Source organism: Falco peregrinus, chromosome 6 (assembly GCF_023634155.1).
Source record: "Falco peregrinus isolate bFalPer1 chromosome 6, bFalPer1.pri, whole genome shotgun sequence".
NCBI lineage: Eukaryota > Metazoa > Chordata > Aves > Falconiformes > Falconidae > Falco > Falco peregrinus.
The window spans coordinates 19753693-19773220 of record NC_073726.1 but is presented as its reverse complement, the minus strand read 5'-3'; the positions used below and the strand labels follow the sequence as shown (position 1 = coordinate 19773220).

The following is a 19528-nucleotide window of genomic DNA, read 5'->3' as shown; positions in this document are numbered from 1 at the left end:
TTTTTTTTTGTTCCAGGAGACACTTTATATATACTTAGTGTAACCCAAAATTTCACATACACATCATGTCCACAGACTTCTAGTGCCAAAGCTTTGATTTTTCAACATGTGCCTACTTCTTGGTATAATTTTGGCTATGAAGGGAACAGCAGCTGCACAGATTTTTCAGGCTTTCTTAGCAAATAAAACTTAGTGCACACAAGTACTGCATATTTCACCTATGGTTTACAAAGGTGCGGTGTTTCTGCCATTCAGCTTTCACTGAAATCAATGAAAATTACATATTGTGCCTGATACTTCTTTTAGAGTTTGAGTCTCATGGAGCTTAAGTCAAGTGTCCTTTAGTCTGTCCTACAGGTCTCTTCAAAACATGAACTACCTTTTTTTTTTAATTCCTCATTGTAAATATGTTTAGTACAAAGGACAAGTAGTTTCATTCACAGAGGTATGAACTGAATCACCTTTAGAAGACAGGTAAATGCTACCGACGTACCTCTCTGAACTTTGGCTGCACTTACACCTTTATCTCATCAGTGATCTCTGGTCAGTGTTTACAGACACTCACTGTGAGAAGAGAATGTTTGTTCGAAGTCTGTGATGGATTAATCCAGTGCTACTCATTGCTGTTCTGGTCTTATTAAGAGAATCAACTGTCATTAAAAAAATAAAGTTTCCTTTCCTTGTTCCTTCTAGCTTTTATGAAACACCATTAAAGTACATTGTTTCTGAATTACTGAATATACAGCTAACTGGGTTTTTTATAGGTCTATAGCAGCTTTGTTATCTTAATAGACTTTACATTATCTTCCTTGATCTCTGAGTTCTGTAACTGAAGACACCTTCCCTAGGGTTTGACTTATCTTTCATGACATAATTCATCTACAAAGTTTAAATTATTCTGCAAAGGTCACATTCTTTTTCAAAAGAATCTGACAGATTGGGCTTTATACTTTCTCCCTGTTACTACAAAGTCCAGTCACTTCAAAAACATCAAGATAGAATGAATTCAGCCTCAATATCCATGCCAGAAAAAGGAAGATTTTGTAAGTCACAGCTTGAGTTATAATAAGGTACCTGAGCCCATGTATTGGACTCTCCTTTGAGCATTCTTCTGCAGGAGGAATTCCTTCCCCTCGCTTCAGAAGATGGGAAATACTGCCAGACCGGCTAACTCTTCCACAACAAAAGAACCATTTCTAAATGTAGATGCTATTCCTTGACAATTTGGGGCATCGCTAACCTAGAATACAGCAGGAAATCTGACTCACCCTTCAGAGGAAAGTGACACTATAAAACCAAATTTGAACTCATTACAATTTGCCATTGGACAGAGACTTTTGCATCAAAGCAATGAAAAAAGCGCTTTGAAGAAGTTTGCCAAAACTAATGTGCAGGAGGCATGTCTGTCTCCCCACCAAGGCTCTGAGATATAAAAGCAGACATACCTCATCAACTCAGTAATTCCCCCCAGTAACAGAGGTGTAGTGTGAACTAGTTGTGCTCTGCAGACCAAATGCTGTGCGGAATTTAAGAATTTAACCAAAAGGAAGTGGAGCTGATGGATATCATCTGAGACATGATTAGCAAGCAGACACTAGGAATGCTTAGGGCATAACTAATAGCATTGATATGTAATAGGATTAAAATTACATGGTGTAGTACTATTGTTAAAGTGTGTGTGTATGTGTATATGCATAGGACTGTACATAACGCTTAGTGAGAGCCATAAACCTGATCTCTTTCAGCCAATTTATTTTGTAATAAGGATAAAGCTGTGATGGATTGAGGCAATGAGACAAATACACCAGATCAGTTATAAATCAGCACAGATCTAACATCATTCTGTCTATACATGCTCAGGAAGTAAACACTTCACAAACATCCAGCGAACGCATTGTTTAAATCCCCTGTGTAAGAATCTTGTCATCACTGGGAGTGATGAGAGCAGAAGAGTGGCTGCTGGCTGCTCCGCAGGGGTTCAGTTCAGACTTTAGACAGCAGCAGAAAAACAAAATCTCCAGAGTTTTAATTCTCTCATGAGCCAATAGTCTTCCATATTGATGCTCGTGCACACACGCACACATGCACACACACGCACACGCACAGAGCATAAAAATAGCCTCAAGCGTTTCTGAACCTGTGACTCCTGCCAGCTTGACCACACTCTCTGGGTAGTCCAGGAATTCAGACAAAAACATCAATCAAAGGACCCAGCTGTACTGGAATGTATTCAGCCACCACTCCCACTCTGAGAGTTAAGAGTTTATTTTAGCTACTGTTTTCTACTCTGGGGTTTCATTGTCATTAGTCAGTGGAAATTGCTTGGTTATTCACAGAGTAGAAAATGATAGTATATGTAATTAGAATTATAATTATATATACATATATTTATGCACACATACAGACTCACACAAACACAGAGATACATCCTGACTGATGGACTGAATTTTCAGCCCTGCATAGGGAGCTGAAGTTCGTAATTCTGTTAATGTAAGAGTTGCGTGTCTAATTCTGTTCGAGCATAATGACCCTATACTTAGAATCAAGTACATAAAAGGGGACAATTGTTGCTCCGAATTACTCTGAGTAAAGTTCAATAATATGACTGTCTGGCCTCTGCAATACTGAAGTCAGCTTGAGGCTGCCTGGGGCAGCCCTGACAATAAGGTTGGTAAAAATTGGCACTGATCCATGACTGCAATAGATGTTGTGCCAGTTTACACCAGCAATAAATTCAGCCCAGTCTTTTTGTCTGCTCCTGAAACAATAAAAGCTTTTTGAAGTACGTACTTAAAAAAATGAATATGATTGTTTTTGATAACACTAGCCTGAATTTTTAGTAATCCTTAGCAGTGAAAGCTGAGCAACTAAACTTCATATCAAAGGAAGGTTCACCACAGACAGTTTTGCTGTTGCATTTGATTATGCAGTTCTCTAGAGTCTTTAAGAAAATTCTGACGATTCTAGATTGCATCTTTGTAAATCAGAGGGAAACTCCATTCCCATGACCCAGTATTTATCTGTGTAGACTCCTGTGTGAATAAAGAGCTGACAAGTTTAAAATAAAAATAGATCAGTAAATATGGATTTCCCAAAAGCCATAACAATGCATTTGCTTTTTTCCCCTCTGTTTCAATTATTTGCAGATGAAGAGCTTTTTTCAGGAATGTATATTGATTTCATGGGGACAGATGCGGCCATTTTTCGGAGTCTGACCAGGAGGAATGCGGTACGGACAGACCAGCACAACTCCAAGTGGCTGAGTGGTGAGATGCCTTTGTTTTACCAGAGATTTTAATGGATTTCACAAAGATTCTGCTTTGTTTTGTTTAAAATCAAGAGCTTGGCTTTTAAAGAGCTTTTATCTGAATTTAATTTATGAAGCTGAACCATGAAGAAATGTGTGTAAATACATACTGTAGACAAGGGACAGTTGTAAAGGGTTCACTGCATGAGCCAACCTCTTAGGCCACCCCACCTGATGGCCTTTTTTGCATTAAGAGTGAACCAGACTGCTCAAGGGAAAATGTATGAAAACCTTTCAAATGGCAAGTGGTCAGGCAATATGACTTCTAGGAAAGTGCCTTCTCCACCTCTAATGCATTAGACATTGCTTTAAATTAGAGCGCTTGATTCTAAGATTTTTATAATTAATTACCAACTTCAGTTAATTTAGGCTAATCCACCTCTGCACAGAAGACTCGCCACACTTGCATTCAAAAGGTGTGTAGAGGAGAGTGCCATTATCAGAGAAGTTAGTGACAATTATTGCCATTCATTTCAGTGGTAAGAAATTGGTTATTGAAACACAGTAGGAAAACTAATTTCTGAGTGCAAACACTTAACCTTTGGCTTTACTGAAATCAATGTGAAAAATCTCCCTGACTTTACTGATAAAAAGACTCCTTCCAATTAAACTTTTTTAAATTTAAATGGTTGTCAACCCTCTGAGCAGAGATAGATGTCAGAGCTTATAAAGTAACTAACATAGCAGTTCCAGTTTGAAAAAACCTTCACATATGTAGAAGTACAGTTACTGGGGGTTTGTCTTGACTGGATTTAGGGTGACTCTTGTTATTCCTATGTGGCTGTGACTACAGTGAAATCATAGGATTGCAATCAGAATAAATTTAGTTCTGTATGAATGGGAAACTATGTCCGCTTTCTAAACTTTTCTTCCGTTCGCTGTACATTCTTGCACTCTACCTGCACAGCCTGAAACATACATCCCATAGTGAATCAGGGAAAAAGAGACATTAAAATACCTAATTTATGGAAAATCTACATATGCTTAGAAGAGGTACTTGACAAGCACAATTTATTTCCATGTTCTTTTAGAGCCAGAGTCATAATACTTGTTATATGAATTGAGAATGGGCTCATGTGAATAGAAAAATGTGGCAGTCTAAAGTGAGTTTTCTGTCAGACATCCAACCTTAGTGTTGGATCGTTTCAAGATTTGTACTGGATTTCAACGGATGAAACAATCTTGCATGATCCTTGAAAAGATACAGCCTTCATGCAGGAAAACGGTCCACTTCTTTCAGGCAAAGGAAAAGGTCTTTTGAGGACAACTCAATTGTCTGTTATATGCTTGCTGTTAAGGATATAAATTATTTTGCTCTCTCACTACTGCTTCTTTGCAATGTTTTGCATGATTATATTTATCAGCCTCTGATATGACCTTAAATGCTGATCAAGCATTGGCATACCCTGCTTTCCTTTCCTGTGTTCCATGAGTCCGCTCTTATTTGTGTACTTTATTTCTTTTCCTAATGAGTCTTTCCACTGCTTACTTTAATGTTTTGTCTCAACTAGTCTTTCCTCAAGTGCCCCTGATTCTTCCCTTTTCTTCCTCCAAGTCTTTGAATCTCTGTAGTACTCTAATACTGCTGCTTCTGCATTTAATCGCTTTTCTAAAAATTTGCTGTGGGATAAAATGCGAGGATGCAGAAACTTAAGGCTGCCGGCAAAAAGCGATTTGCCTGGTGGTATCTGATATATACAGACATGAGGCTAGAGCATATAGCTTAACCTGCCACAGCAGTACCTCTATATGCATTACATAGCATTTCCTTGAAGCAGATAGTGACTGTTGAATCATTAGTCGTTTATACTGATACATCTTTTGATTTCATCTTTTTGGTGTTTCATTTCAGAGCCTGTTTTTGTGGATGCTCATGTTATCCCAGATGGCACTGACCCCAATGATGCCAAAATCTACTTCTTCTTCAAAGAGAGACTCACAGACAACAGCGGCAGCACAAAGCAAATTCATTCAATGATTGCGAGAATATGCCCAGTAAGAGCTATTTTGTTTGCCAGGTTGCTGGGACAAGTGCTCGTGTGACATGTTAAGCTAAAAGACTAAATAATTGAAAAGCCTTTGATTTATATTTGAAATAAATTTTCTGTTCAGCTTCCACATTCATAATTAAGAAGAGCTGTTACTGAACACACAGATAGGGTCTGAACATGGTATGTATAACTGGCTATACCTATAATGGCATGGAAATTAAGAGATTCAGGGATTTGTGTATTTCTCTGACTGAGTCAGAATAGTTATCGATGTTCAATTTCCAAACTTGCTGTCTTTTAAACAAATGAGGTGCATTATTTGCCTAGAAAGGCTGGATTAAAAGACAGTGAAGCCTTTCTCTCTCTCTCTCTCTCTCTCACACCCACACACACTCAAAATCTTTGAAACACATTGGAAATATCAGAGCCAAGCTTTTAAATGGGTTGACTTAACTTTCAAACATTGTTTTCATTCTTACAATATCTGTCCTTTCTGAGTTCTTGCATTGATGTATCTATGAGTCTAACTTTAAAAACATGCACAGGAAAATTAAATTCAGGAGTTATGGCTACTCGTGTGCAGTAATTCATTCATGATCACAGCGCTCCTCATTGTCTCTGTTTCCTTTTTTGTATCTGTAATCAACTGTAGATGAAAAATGATTGAAGCAGCTATTCATATCTCTGGTGAAATGAATTTTTTTCGTGAGAGAAAATTATAAATGCACAATTACTGCTAGCCTTTTCATTCCTACTTTTGGAAAGGTTCAGGAAGATAATTCTGAGCATTCATGTATTCCCTGTCTTTAACCTGGGTCTTCTTCAGAATTTGGTGCTTTGTGATGCTGTTGTGCATGGGTGTGAGGGTGTGTTTGGGATTGTGTTAAATTCCTTTTCTGGCAATGTGATGCGGCATGTGAGCTCTTTTATAATCTTCATTTTCTGTATTTTTGTGAGGGTGCCCAAAGGCCTTTTTGGGTATTTTGCAAGACATTTCACACAATTACAGCTGTATTTGTTATTGTTACTATTATAATGAAGCCCAGATGATTTCTGAAAGGCCTCAGCCTGTTTAGACTTACACTGCAGTGGCAGAATCCCAAAGCCAATGAAGATAAATCCGAACCAGTCATATTTATTTACTTGATATTTATATATCAACACCTTTGAGACTGGTCAAATATTTTAATATGATGGTGCCAAGAAAGACCCCCCCAGAAGATCCCTTATAGGTCCCCTGAAAAGACAGATTACCAGCTCCAGGAGCACGAGTGGAACATGCACAGCATTTCATCAACATCATATTGGCCTGGCTTGTGTGTTTCCTTTTTTCCTTTGCTTGGGTGACATTGTGTTATGCAGTTTGGAAGATGCTCTTACCTAAGGTGTTCACCAGCAGAACCAGGCAGTAACTGTCACTTCTGTGCTGCACCATCTGGTTTAGCAGTTAGTTTCCACCTTGCACTAGGGAGAGATGGAAAGATCCTTGAGCGATCTGTAACCAAGCCAGCTCTGGAGCAAGCTAGCAGGACTTGCAACAGTGCAAAAGCAGCTCGACCCATGCTAGCCATCATTGCTGAGCTGAGTTCAGAGCATCCACTTCATGGGCCAGCATGGTTTACTAGATCAAATGCATCTACACCGCTGTCAGGTCTGGAAGAAACATCCCTCGACAGGACTATTTGACCTTTTAGAGATAGCATAGACATCTCCACACTTGGTGTCAGTGAGTGATAGACTTCCACAGTCCTTTCCAATCATATCTACACACGCTGCTGTTGCTGCACAAAATCTACTGCCTGACCCTCCCAAGCCTGCTAGCCCAGGACAGAAAGTCTGCTTAGAAAACTTGTTCTTGTTTTTCCTGTACCTGGAGTGGTTAGATGAGGGGATTTGGTTTAGGCCTATCTATTTTTTACATTGAATTTACCAGCATGATTGTCTGAATGATGAGTCAAATTAAAAAATGTGGGAAAACCCAGTAAAACATTAGCTGCATTGTTTGTTTGTTTGTTTTTCTGATAATAATATTCCTTTCCAGAATGACACAGGTGGTCAGCGTAGTCTTGTGAACAAGTGGACAACCTTCTTGAAAGCAAGACTTGTGTGCTCAGTAATGGATGAAGATGGAACAGAAACGTACTTCGATGAATTAGGTATGGCAAAAAAATCCCTTAAAATTTTTATCCAACTCTTGCACCCTGTGCACATTTAATTATTGATGTTCGTACAGCAGCTTAGTCAAGTTGTTGACAGTAAAATCTTGGCTTTTTAGAAATTCATGACAAAATTCCCCTTGCAGTTTTATGACAGGAAATTAAAAAGTTCTTCATAAATCTCTCTGGGTAATTACAATTATCTTTGAAATAGGGGTAATTAATCTTGACTACGTAAAGGAATTATATATTTAAGGAATTAATATTTGGAAGGGAGTATGTAAGTGAAGTCTATTGTTGTTTTGCTCCTAGTTAGGATTATGGTAGAGAGTTTTTAACATACATCTGTATGAAACTTTCTTATACCACTGTGTAACACACAATACATTTTTTTCTTTTTTGATCACTGGGCAGAAGTCTCAATTTGATACATCCAGATAATACTAACAAATCCTGTTACTGGCACCAGCAATAATACTATGAATAAACATAATTTCTCAGGATTCATTCAGACACTTAGATTTTCAGTTCAACACGTTAAACACTGCCAATATACAGTGAATAATCTATACAGTAGTCACAAGGGTTTCCTTCCATTAAGTTTCCTTCCATTAACTTCCAGAAAGTTTCAAATTCTTTGTTGTCCACAGCTGTGATATACAAAGTCATAGTTCTAAATTCAGGTACTGGAAGATTTGTATGTGTAATAGTATAAATATTAACAATATATATAGCTAATTGGTCCCACACTGGGGCTGCATTTGATTCTGACTTTCTCTCTACTGTAATCTCTCTCTCTTTTCTCTGTCATTATTCCTGATTCACATCATAGCAAATGGGGTTTGGAGTCTTTTTCACTTTATGTATTTACAACTATTCAGTGTACTTGCTTTGGTTCAAGGTTTTGATGGAACCTGATGGGCCTAGGAACAGATCCTAACATGCCGTAACTCCAAACATGCAAGGTGCTTGGAGGACTGACTTTCAGAAGTTCCCAGTGCCTCAGCACTGCCACAGCAACTTACCTTTCAGAACTGTGACTGGTTTACCAGCCCACTCCTCTTCAACAAAACAGTAGGATAACTGCTTTTAGTTTTCCGTGTGACAAAATGTAGGACCATACAGAAGAGGAGACAACGCACTTAGCCTGGGCTCCCAGCACAATCCTCTAGCAAAGAGGGAGAATACAACCACAACTGAAAATGCAGAAAACTGGGAGAGTGCAAACACATGCTTCTCTTTTCATGTATAATGCAGATGAGTGTAATGCTTCCAGTTCTGCATGTTGAAGTCTTTTGCTATTGACATATTTAAAAGAACGTTTTAAAAATTTAGAGGGTTAAATGAAGAAGCCACAAAAATTAATAGACAGCTAAAGAACATAGTCTAAGAGAGAAAGCTCTAACAGTTCAGACTTCTTCTGTGGTGTAAAATAAGTTTAGGAGGTAGCTTGATTGTAGTTATTGAAAATATTTGTAAGGAGAAACTATCAGAATTTAAGGTACTTTTCATTGAAATGTAAAAAAAGATCAGAGGTAACGGTGAGCAAATTCAGTTCAGTGAGTAGGTAGTTTTGCATAGTGCAGTTAAATCCCTACATAGCGGGAGCTGGGAGGTTTACATCTCACAGTGTCCTCACTGCAAAGCTGTGTGTCATTCTTACATGTTGAAAATGAGCTAGCGAGGGCATATAAAGTGCATACTGGACAATAAAACACCTAATTGTCCTGCTTTCGGTTACATCCATCTATGGGAACTCTTTGTCTCTGACCTACTTCAGTTGAAACGTTTGCCTACTGTTAAACAACCTTCTGAAACAAGATCCAGCAGGGAGAAATGTGTGACTTGGATCCTGAACATATTTGAAAATCTTTGCCTTCTGGCTTCATAAGGCTAGATGGCATGGAGTTAATTTCCAAATCTGTTTCTAAATGTTCAAGTACTGGATTTATGCATATGGTCCATTCATATGATAAGTCTGCTTTTTCCCATTCAAGTACAAGACAATGCTACTGTTGACTTTAGCAGGAATAAAGTTGTAAATTAAACTGGAAAATAACATTTTTATTAGTATTCAAAACGTTTTATCTTTTTCCTTTTCTTTCTTACAGAGGATGTGTTTCTTTTAGAGACAGATAACCCCAGAACAACCCTTGTGTATGGAATTTTTACAACATCAAGGTAAATGGGGAGATTTGGAAAAAATTACCTTTCTGAACTGCTCAATTTTATATATGAAAGCTGAAAATGATGTCTTGTGGTCAAGGCTGTTCTGTGGAATTTTGTCTGTCTGCTGTGACCATTGTTTGCATGCAGGAGTAACAGTCTCAGTATCGTTACTGTTGGTATCCACATTAGAGCTATGCTGCTTGGAGCAGACATGCTGTCAGCTGGCGCTGGGAAAACATTTCCATGGAGGGCCACTTGTTACCATTCAGCAGCAGAAAGCTAAATGACTTCAACGCAGTGAACTTATGTGGCATCTGAGAGCACTTAACACCTCCTGAAGGACACCCAGCACCCTGAAGGATCAAACTGGGAATTCTTACGTGAATTCATACAAATAATTTCCAGTCTCTCAGCTGGCAGATGATTGCACAGATGGCAAATAACCCATGGCAGCTTCAGTTGGCTATGAAAAGACAAGCTTACATGGCATTTGATCACCTCCTTGCAGACTTGAGCTCCCCATTATCAGTCAGTAGTATTCATTTACTCACCAGTTTAGAAAGCTGAGATCCCAAGCTCCCAAGGGCAGTGGAAGTACTAGATATGGCTTACTATGCTGAAACTCTCCACTGAGATAGAACAACAGGTGGACTAACAGGTTCTGCCGTCTCTACCCTTAGTTTTTTCACTTTTCCCTTGCCCTCACCACATAGTGGTAGCATACAGATTAGAAATAATTACTGCTGACTGATCTCTGATATGCTATCCTGTATTACTTAGCTGTTATTACTTACCTTCAAAGAGCTTTTTCTGCCTTTTTAAAAAATCATTTAATTTATTTGATAAAATTAGCAAATTATTTAACTTATTACTAATAATTCCTTTAATAATAATTGCCTTTAATGGAAATTTCTAGTAAAAAAATCCTGGCATGAAAAAATACTTTTTCCCGATATGCTTTTCTGTCTTTTTTCATGTGGATCCAGGGATCTGCTTTCTCAAATATGTGAATCAGCCAGGAAAATATGATTTTATGATACTTAATTGGGAAAAAAAGAATCCCATAACTTGTAAGCAGCTGGTGCTGTCTATGTTTTATGATTCCTACTGCACAGAAAGAGAAAATGCTGAGGTTATGTTTAGCAGTAAAACCACACTTATGATTAGGTTGTGGATGCAACATGCCTGAACTGGAAACACTTTTACCTAATTCTGCTGGCATTTCTGCAGTGGAAATGAGGTTTGAATCACAGGACCATATAAGGTGACAACAAAGAGAAAACTTCACTTTTTCCTGGCTTTCAATCTGATTTCTCTATATATTGAAGTTTTTACACTCATGCATTTCTGTTACCATGAACCACATGGTCCATACTTTCTTTCTCTTTGTTCAAGTATGGATTGAATGTATTACCTAGATAAATACAGCAATCATAAGGATTTTTACTCCTTTACAGTTCTTTTATCTTCATCTCTGTAGACCTCCAACTCATACCAAGTATCAAGAAAGAAAAATCCCAGCAAATAATAACTATTAGGTTTTTTATCTAAACTGTACAGAAGGAAACCAAGTAATATTGAAGCAAATAATTTTAGTGGTATAATCTGCTGTAAGTCTAACATAAAACATCTGGAAAGACCAAATACATTTATTAAAACCTATTAATACCTAATAAAATTTCCACAAATACCATAATCTATCTAAAAGGTTCCTCCTACTAATGCATATATAGCTGAGAGCAATGTGGATTGCACTTCACTTGTTTAGACACTGTGTGTAATGTCTTCAGTTTTTTTCTGGAGTCATTTTTTTCTTCTTCAATTGAAAGCAGAAAGTTGCTTGGATTATCTTCGTCCTACAGGTAACATCAGGCAGATTTTAGACGGAAGTTTCCACTTTGTTTAGATGAATATCTCAAACTTTACATGTAATGAGAGAAAAAAAAAAGGAGTTAATTCACTGCAGTCAGCCTCAACATCACTCTGGAAATTACTTGCTTGGTGCCCTTCATCACAGGGTGGTGGAGGCCATTTGGGGCTTATGTTGCCTGCAACCACCTGTGACCATTGCTGAACCCAGAGTGGTGGAAAAAACATGCCCTTCTTATAGATGACCCCTTGGGTTCTTCTCAGGAAGCATCAAACTTCAACCCTCTTGAAGGGGTATTTGTTAAGACCAGTTTTGTGGGTGGATTTGAGGACTGTATAGGAGTAATTCCTTTACAGCCACAACCTGTCCTCATTTTGCTTAGAACAGCTGGCGAGTGATTGTAATAATTTAACTAATTGTCGTTGTGCTGGATGGACTAATATTTTAGCTGTGTATTTTAGGATGCTCATGGAGGTCTTGTGGTTGATATACTAGTAGGCACTTCTGGAAACCTGTGCTGAGCTTGGCAGAACAAAGTTTATAAAACTCTTGTCTCACTGAAGTCAGCAATATTTTTGCTACTGATGTAACTGGGGCCAGATTATATTTCTTTTATATTCAATATTAGGAAATTTCTTATTCCACCAGCAGGGTAGTACCTTCCTCCCTATTTTTTCAGTTCACTGTTCAAAAGGTGCTGGGTCTTAAGGAGTAATGGTGTATATTGGGAAGCTAGGTTAGTTGATTTTAAATGTATTAAATCCATGCTATAAAACCATTAAATCATATTAAATATATAATATAAATTGTATATTATATATAATAGATGTACCTTTCATCATTGGACCATGCAAAATGATGGAAAAGCTATACAAAAGTTGGCAAACTGCAGTACTAACTTTTTCCTGCTGTCTTCCAGCTCCATATTTAAAGGCTCAGCTGTGTGTGTATATCATCTGTCCGACATCCAGACCGTGTTCAACGGGCCGTTTGCACACAAGGAGGGCCCAAACCACCAGCTGATTCCATATCAGGGCAGAATTCCATACCCACGACCTGGCACCGTAAGTACAAAGATGTTTGTGCAGACTTGCCAATTGCTCGTCTTTCTTTAATACATAAATAAATATTGTTTATTCCAGAAGAATGGACTGTATGTGACTGTGACGCTTAGTTACAGTTCAGAACAATTTTAATTGCTTGCCATACAAATCACATGGTATGTGGAAATCTTCTAGAAAGAATTAAGTCATTCAAAATGTTATTCATTCTTGCTCTTTCTGCTGAAAAGGTGTAAGAATTATTAAATTAGATGCCATTAATTTTGTTTACATGTACATTTGCATTAGTGTGTCTGTTTGAGCAAAAGATACCAAAATAAATAAACATACAAAGACAGCATTGTGAGTGTGATCTACAGTCAGATTAAATGTCTGTAAGTCTGTCTTCAATCTGTATGGAATTTCCATAGTTCTTTAGGGTTTTGCATCTCTGCTAGGATGCTTGGGAGATGTAGTAGAAGAAGGCTTCTGGGACTTGTCATTTGACTAGGTCAGATACCCCATCAGGTACTAAGTCTTAGAAGAGAGATGTGGAAATAGATGTGTTTTCATGGCAGTCAGCTTATAGTAGTCCTCCTTGTTAAGAATGCTTTTTGTATGTCTTGAAATTTTTTCAGGACTTACTTTTGTTGCTGTGCAAACATCTGCTGTTCATGCTTTTGTGCCTCATGCCTTGTTGTCATCTTTCAGTTTCACCCCCAATCTCTCAGTCCATCTGACATATAGATTACAAGGGACCAGCTTTTTTACTGTGGCAAGGGGGATCTTCTCTTTAACTGATTACTTCATTACCAGGGGTGGTAATCATCTTCCAGTAAATTCTCGACACAACTGGAGCTAGCTCTGTTTCCAGGTTTTACAAAGATGTCTCATGAAAGATTTTAAACATATTTTTTTCACCTTTATGGTATATAAAAATTGCTGTTGATGCAATCATGTCTTTATTTATCTATTTACTTATTTGCACTACTCTTAATTCAGTTTTATCAAAGTATGAAGTCCAATATTACCAGCTTTAATGAAGAATGTATGAACTTTCTCTAACATCTTCTCTAAATCCATATTTGCCAAATGAAGTACAGAAGTGTGGACTTTTGTTGACTCCTATGAAGTCTTCTTACAATATCCTAAGTATTAGAGTTAAATAAGTATGCACAGAATGATAAATCATCTCTCAGCAATGTAGTTGGTTTTTTTTTTTAGATGAACACTTTGTTGCTTTTCCATTTATCACAGGAAATGAAATTTTATTTTAATTTTGCAAGTCACTGCAAGAACCTTTAACCATATCACTATTTTATTCATATCCATCTTTGAGCTGTAGATCTTGTCCTTTCTCTCATACACTAATGCTCAGATACATAGAATAGCTCTCCCTGTTCACACAATTCTTCATGACACTGTAGTACAGTTATTACTGGCTATAGGATTTAGGACTTTCTGTTCCCAGATCTCTAAAATTAGCTAATCAATATCTGATACTCCACTAAGGTGTAATGCTAGCATTATTCTTTCTTTACAATTAATTCATACAGCTGTAATTTCATGAGTTCACTAAGGCTTCAAGATTAAACTTAAAAAAAGAAAATAAATGGTTCATTTAAATGGGAAGTTTCACGCTTTTTTGGTGAGTCACATTTCAGAGTTTCAGAGTTTCTTGCTGCTTCAGAATACTGTATTTGTATGTGTTTCCTCAACCACTGCCCTGCTTTTTTTGGTTTGCCTCATGGAGGCTTATGAGGTGTTCCAGATAGGCCTAAATAAATTGGGCAGCATAACGGAAAGGGGGAAAAAAAAACCAAACAGATTTGGATTTAACAGGGTGACAGAAATTATCTTAATTTTTCAGATGTGCCAGTGAGCTCTGTATTTGAAGATAAATTCCTAGATCATGGCTCAAAAAAAAAACAACTAAAAAAAGATATTCTTTTAAGATGATCATTGCTGGTTTTCTGATCAGTGACTTTTCTGTGCTTATTCACAATTCAGGCACAACACAGTATCTTAAAGGTATGTTTTCTAAACTGGGACTTGTTTAGCTTTGCTTTCATTTCACTGCCCCAAATTTCCACTTTTAAATCCATGCCACAAACTTATTTTTCACTTATGTCAAAGCATCCGTAAAAACTGGGACGTGGGGATTTTTTTTGCTGCTCGGAATTTGTGTTTAAAGAGTTAACTTTGAATAACCATGCTTGCAGGCTATAAGGCATAAACCTTTTTCCTCAGGAATGTACTTTTTTCACAATTTCTGGGGTGTTGGACTAGACAGGGATGTCTTTTTATATGACATGGAAAATCCTACTTTACAGTTGCCTAAAGAGATATTCGTACTAAACCTCTGGACAGAAATCAATGTTCATTGTGTTGCAGTACATTGAATAAACAGTGAAGAGGCTTCAGTATAGCTTCAGTAGGATTAAATAAAGCAATACGTTCATTTGGCTGTAATCAGCTCTGCAGTATTTGGCTGCCCTTCACTAAATACCAATGGTTTCTTATTTCTCCACAAGCAAAACTTACTTACGGAAAAAGAAAGGGGGAAAAAATTACATAATTGGCAGCTTGCTACTAAAATCAGTGATGTTTCAGGATAGTTTCCATTTTTCAGAGTTTACAGAAATAGTATTTGTACCTGCAGTTGGGAAATATGCTGTAAATTAAAGAATTCTGTTTCACTCTGCGATCTAACTGCATGATGATCAACTGTGAACATAAGTATCATGTAGCCAAGTCCTTGAATGAGGTGTGAAGGATACACATTCAATCCCTTCAGGAAAGGGAGAGCTTATACTGTTCTTCAGTAACATCTTTTGCTTGTCGCTGGTTTATATGGGGGGTAGCCAAAGAATTAATTGATTAAAGATGTTTGGTAAAGCTTTGCTCAGAATGATACAAGTTTTTAGGAACATATTGGAGTAAGTAGCACAGACATTTTTGCAGGAAGTCACAGTCAAAGGTCTTAGGATCTCCAAGTCAAGCATGGAAGGATAGAAAGTATCAGAGAAAGTCGTCTTTTAAGTGAGTTATGCAGGACAGGAAAGTTTAATTTGAACTGCTCATGAAACAGAATCCCTCTGGAGGGGAACTGGGGTCTGGCAGATCACTACAAAGTAATCTTGCTAGTAGCCCACAGATTTATGAACACAGTTCTTTTTTCAGCAGTTGTGGCTAATCTTAGCAGATAGCTCCTTACATTTCCTGGAAGACTGTGGATGAAAGTGCCACAGAGGGAAGGAGTAAAGCAAACAAGATAATAATTCCGTTTTGTGAGCAATTTTAGAGGGCTAGCACGTAGTGTAATTCCTAATGAGAACCAAACCAAAACCTTCAGGATAAATGAGTCCGGAAGAATCAATTGTCAGATGAGAAGAGAGAGCTGAGCTCCAGTTCTCCTTCCTAAGGGTAACTGATGCCAGAGCAGTCTCTTATAAAGAATTCCTACCAGAGCTGTTCTACTTTGTATAAATAATTAAATCCAAATTGAGCCAAATGATTACTCTAAAGCTTGGTATCAGGCTGCAGTCCCCTCTCTACTTGGTTCTTGGTATTGCCCAATGAATAGTTTATTAGGTGCACGAGATGGAACAGCTTTTAGCAGCAAGGGCAGAATAGGCACTCCTGCCTGGTGGTTAGAGGGATCCCTTGGGAGGTGAAGACCCAGATGCTAACATTTGCTCACATCAGGTAGGTTGGACACATGACTCACACATCCCCAGTGAATTTCCTAGTCTCTCAGAGTATGATTCATTTTATGTAATTTTAGCCATCTAAAAGCAGGGCATCTAGTCTAAATTACTGACTACAGAGGAAACCTAGATGGCTAACTAAGAATAAGTGCCTGACTTTGAGACATTAGAAGTCAGGTAAGGTAAATCTTCCCTAAGCTGCTAGCTATTTTTGTGTCTGTGGTTCTGACCAGAAATTCCATCCTAGATGTAAGAATGGTCCTCATCAAAATAAACAAGTTTCCATTAAATGCTTCATATTGAAAAAATCAACATTTTCCAATTGGAAAAATATTGTGTTGAAACATTTCTGAATAGCTCCAATACTCTGAGGAGAGTTTCATGGTTCAGAAATCTGGTAAGGGGGAAAATGAAAGCTCAGGAGCAGCAATAAGAAGTGCAGTAATGGTAGCTGTAAAAAAAAAAAAAAAAAAAAAAGTAATGTAAATTACCATAGGAACATTCAGAGCATTGTACCAGTTACTGACGTATCTCCTGATTACTTCCCACAGTCGTCTTCTAGTTTCACTCTCAGAAAACACTAGAGTTTTCTAAGATTGTTTTTATTTCCTCATGAGGTCCAGAATGCCTCAGGGCTGATTATTTGAATGGTTCTTCATTACATTTAAAGAAGCATCCAGAGTATTCATGGACCTCTGTTATTTCTCAGGCGTAGGGCAAAGCATAGACAAAATCCTGCAAATGGTCAATCTTCTTAGATATTAATGAGTTCTCATGGGACCCCCTCATCAACTCTATGTTATTGCTTTTTCAAATGAAGATGAGTCACAAGCCTTTTCACCATCTCATAATCAACATAATGACTAGAGGGATATTGACAAAATTACAGTTAAGTATCAGATTTTACCTTTTGCCTTTGTACTAATTCTGTAATAAACAGGTTCCAAAAGTTTGGTGTCTTTCATTACCAACCACTTGGATATTATTTTTTTTTTAACAGGTGGTTTGGAAGCATTAACGATGTGCTAATAGGCCTAGAAGTATGGATCTTTGCATTAAACTGGGTTTTGAAGGTGCAAAAGTATGTCTGTGTTTGCATTATTGGAGCTGACAGGAGTTCAAAGCATAGCTGTTCAAGCACTTCATTCCCATTACTGGAACATTATTACTTCCAGTCAGAGTCTGAAGTGCTCTTTTGGGAACTTACTTTGTCAACTATCTGTCAATATTTGTAAATGACTTGGAAATGAAAGCTCTCTGAAAGGTGGTAAGTATTGTTAAGCATTACTGTGCATGTTTCTTACAGTGTCCGGGAGGAGCCTTCACACCTAATATGCGGACAACCAAAGAATTTCCAGATGATGTTGTGACCTTCATCAGGAATCACCCTTTGATGTTTAATCCCATTTACCCTATACACAAGAGGCCATTAATCATCAGGATAGGAGCTGACTACAAGTATACAAAGATTGCTGTGGATCGAGTGAGTGCTGCTGACGGAAGGTATCACGTCTTGTTTCTTGGTACAGGTAAGACAAACTTGGCAATAGTCAGTTTCCGCCATTGCATTGTAATTTGCAATGAACTCCAATCTTTACAATTTACAGCTTTCAGAAAATTTTATTTAAACATATTTGCTATCTACAGAAATGTCTATAGAAATCCATAAATTATGTTCTTTTTAATCTCTGTGAATTTTTATATTTACTATAGATGTTAATTATGTGCAAGAGATACAATGTATTGATAGGAATTTTATTTGAGACAGCAATCAACACTAGTGTATATTGTATTTGATCTAAATTATAATACTTCTGTTGAATGTGGTTTGTCTGCAACATGATTCCACGTTAGAATTTGGTTCTCTCTAACATAAGGAAAAATACCAAAATCTGGCTCTGTGTTGTTTTGTATACTTTCATCATCATTTTTTAATATATGCTGTGTAAGCTACTTCTGAAGAAAAATGCAATCTGATCAGGATGTTAGAAAGGCAGAAATAACTCCGCAAAAAAAAAGTAAAAATATGGAAGTACTTAACAGAGAGAAAAAAAAACCAATGGTTGGAGTCCTAGCAGTAGTGGACACAGAGAATTTGATCTAAGTTTTCTAAAACAATTTCTATTTAATATAACCTATGTTTTGGGTTTAGTTACATCAGTTTTGAATCTGGTGTTACGCTTCTGAATCTGTAGGGAACAGTCAGGTGATTCTCATACAGATCAATTTTGACTTTTTAATATATTCAGATATGAATCAAACTCTTCTGATTGAAGCAGACAAGCGGAGTGGTACTCTGGCTAGAGCCTAGGATTCATACACATCTGAAACTGCCACGGGTTTAACAGGGCATTATAGGTTGATAGGCACAAAGGCTAATCTTTTTTACTACAGATGATTTGAAGTAGAACAAAGGAAAAGAACTCCTGAAAAATTATATCTCTGAACATCAGAAAATAATTACAGAGATGGCTTGCATTGCTTTTATGGTTCACATATTATTGGGGTCCTGGTTGTTTTCCGCTTGTAGAATAACTATGTCTGCCAACAAACTCGCATGGGGCTGGGAATAACCATCCGTTATAATAGATTTAGGAAGCTGGGGCTAAAAAACCTCTCAAGAATGTCAGGCTTCTATAGGGGCAGGACTAAAAGGAACTCTCTTCACTCTTCTTAGGAAAACCTTCCCAGCTATCAAAATCAGCAGGGTGCCCTTGTGCCAGAGGAGGCCAACTGCGTACTGTGCTGTATTAGCAGACACATATTCACCCAGCAAGTTGCTGGAAGGGATTCTTCCCCTGTATTCAGCTCCTGTCAGGAGTACTTTGTCCAGTTGTGGGCTCCCCAGTACAAGGAAAACATTGACCTAACGGAACAAGATCAGTTGAGGGACTGTAACATGTGACGTGTGAGAAAGGGCTGAGAGAATGTGGTTTATTTGGAGAAAGCTAAGGGGAGACCTTACTGCCGTTGACAGCTATGGAATGAGAAGGGGGAAAAACAGATCTGAACTCTTCTCAAGGTGCTCGGCATCAGGGTGAAAGGGATTGGACACAAGTTACAATGTGGAATATTGCGATCAGACAAGGTCTTTACCATCACTGTGATCAAACTTTGGAACAAGGGCCCAGAGAGGCTGTGAATTCTCCATCCTCAGGGACTCAAAGGATTCAAAACCCAACCTGAGAGAGCCCTGAGCAACCTGCTCTAATTGGACCTGCTTTGAGTGGGGGGATGGACCAGGTGAATTCTGGAGGCCTCTTCCAGCCTACTGGTTTCTATAGT

General features: G+C 37.8%; 1 protein-coding gene across 1 annotated transcript in view; it reads left to right on the top strand.

Moving 5' to 3' along the window:
• SEMA3C (semaphorin 3C) overlaps nucleotides 1-19528 on the top strand; it is a 122722-nt gene that overhangs the window by 79539 nt on the left and 23655 nt on the right. The window contains exons 7-12 of the mRNA XM_005243465.4: nucleotides 3147-3266; nucleotides 5160-5302; nucleotides 7340-7454; nucleotides 9566-9635; nucleotides 12413-12557; nucleotides 17550-17772. Coding sequence (XP_005243522.1) covers nucleotides 3147-3266; nucleotides 5160-5302; nucleotides 7340-7454; nucleotides 9566-9635; nucleotides 12413-12557; nucleotides 17550-17772 — 816 coding nt within the window. The remainder of the gene's footprint in view (nucleotides 1-3146; nucleotides 3267-5159; nucleotides 5303-7339; nucleotides 7455-9565; nucleotides 9636-12412; nucleotides 12558-17549; nucleotides 17773-19528) is intronic.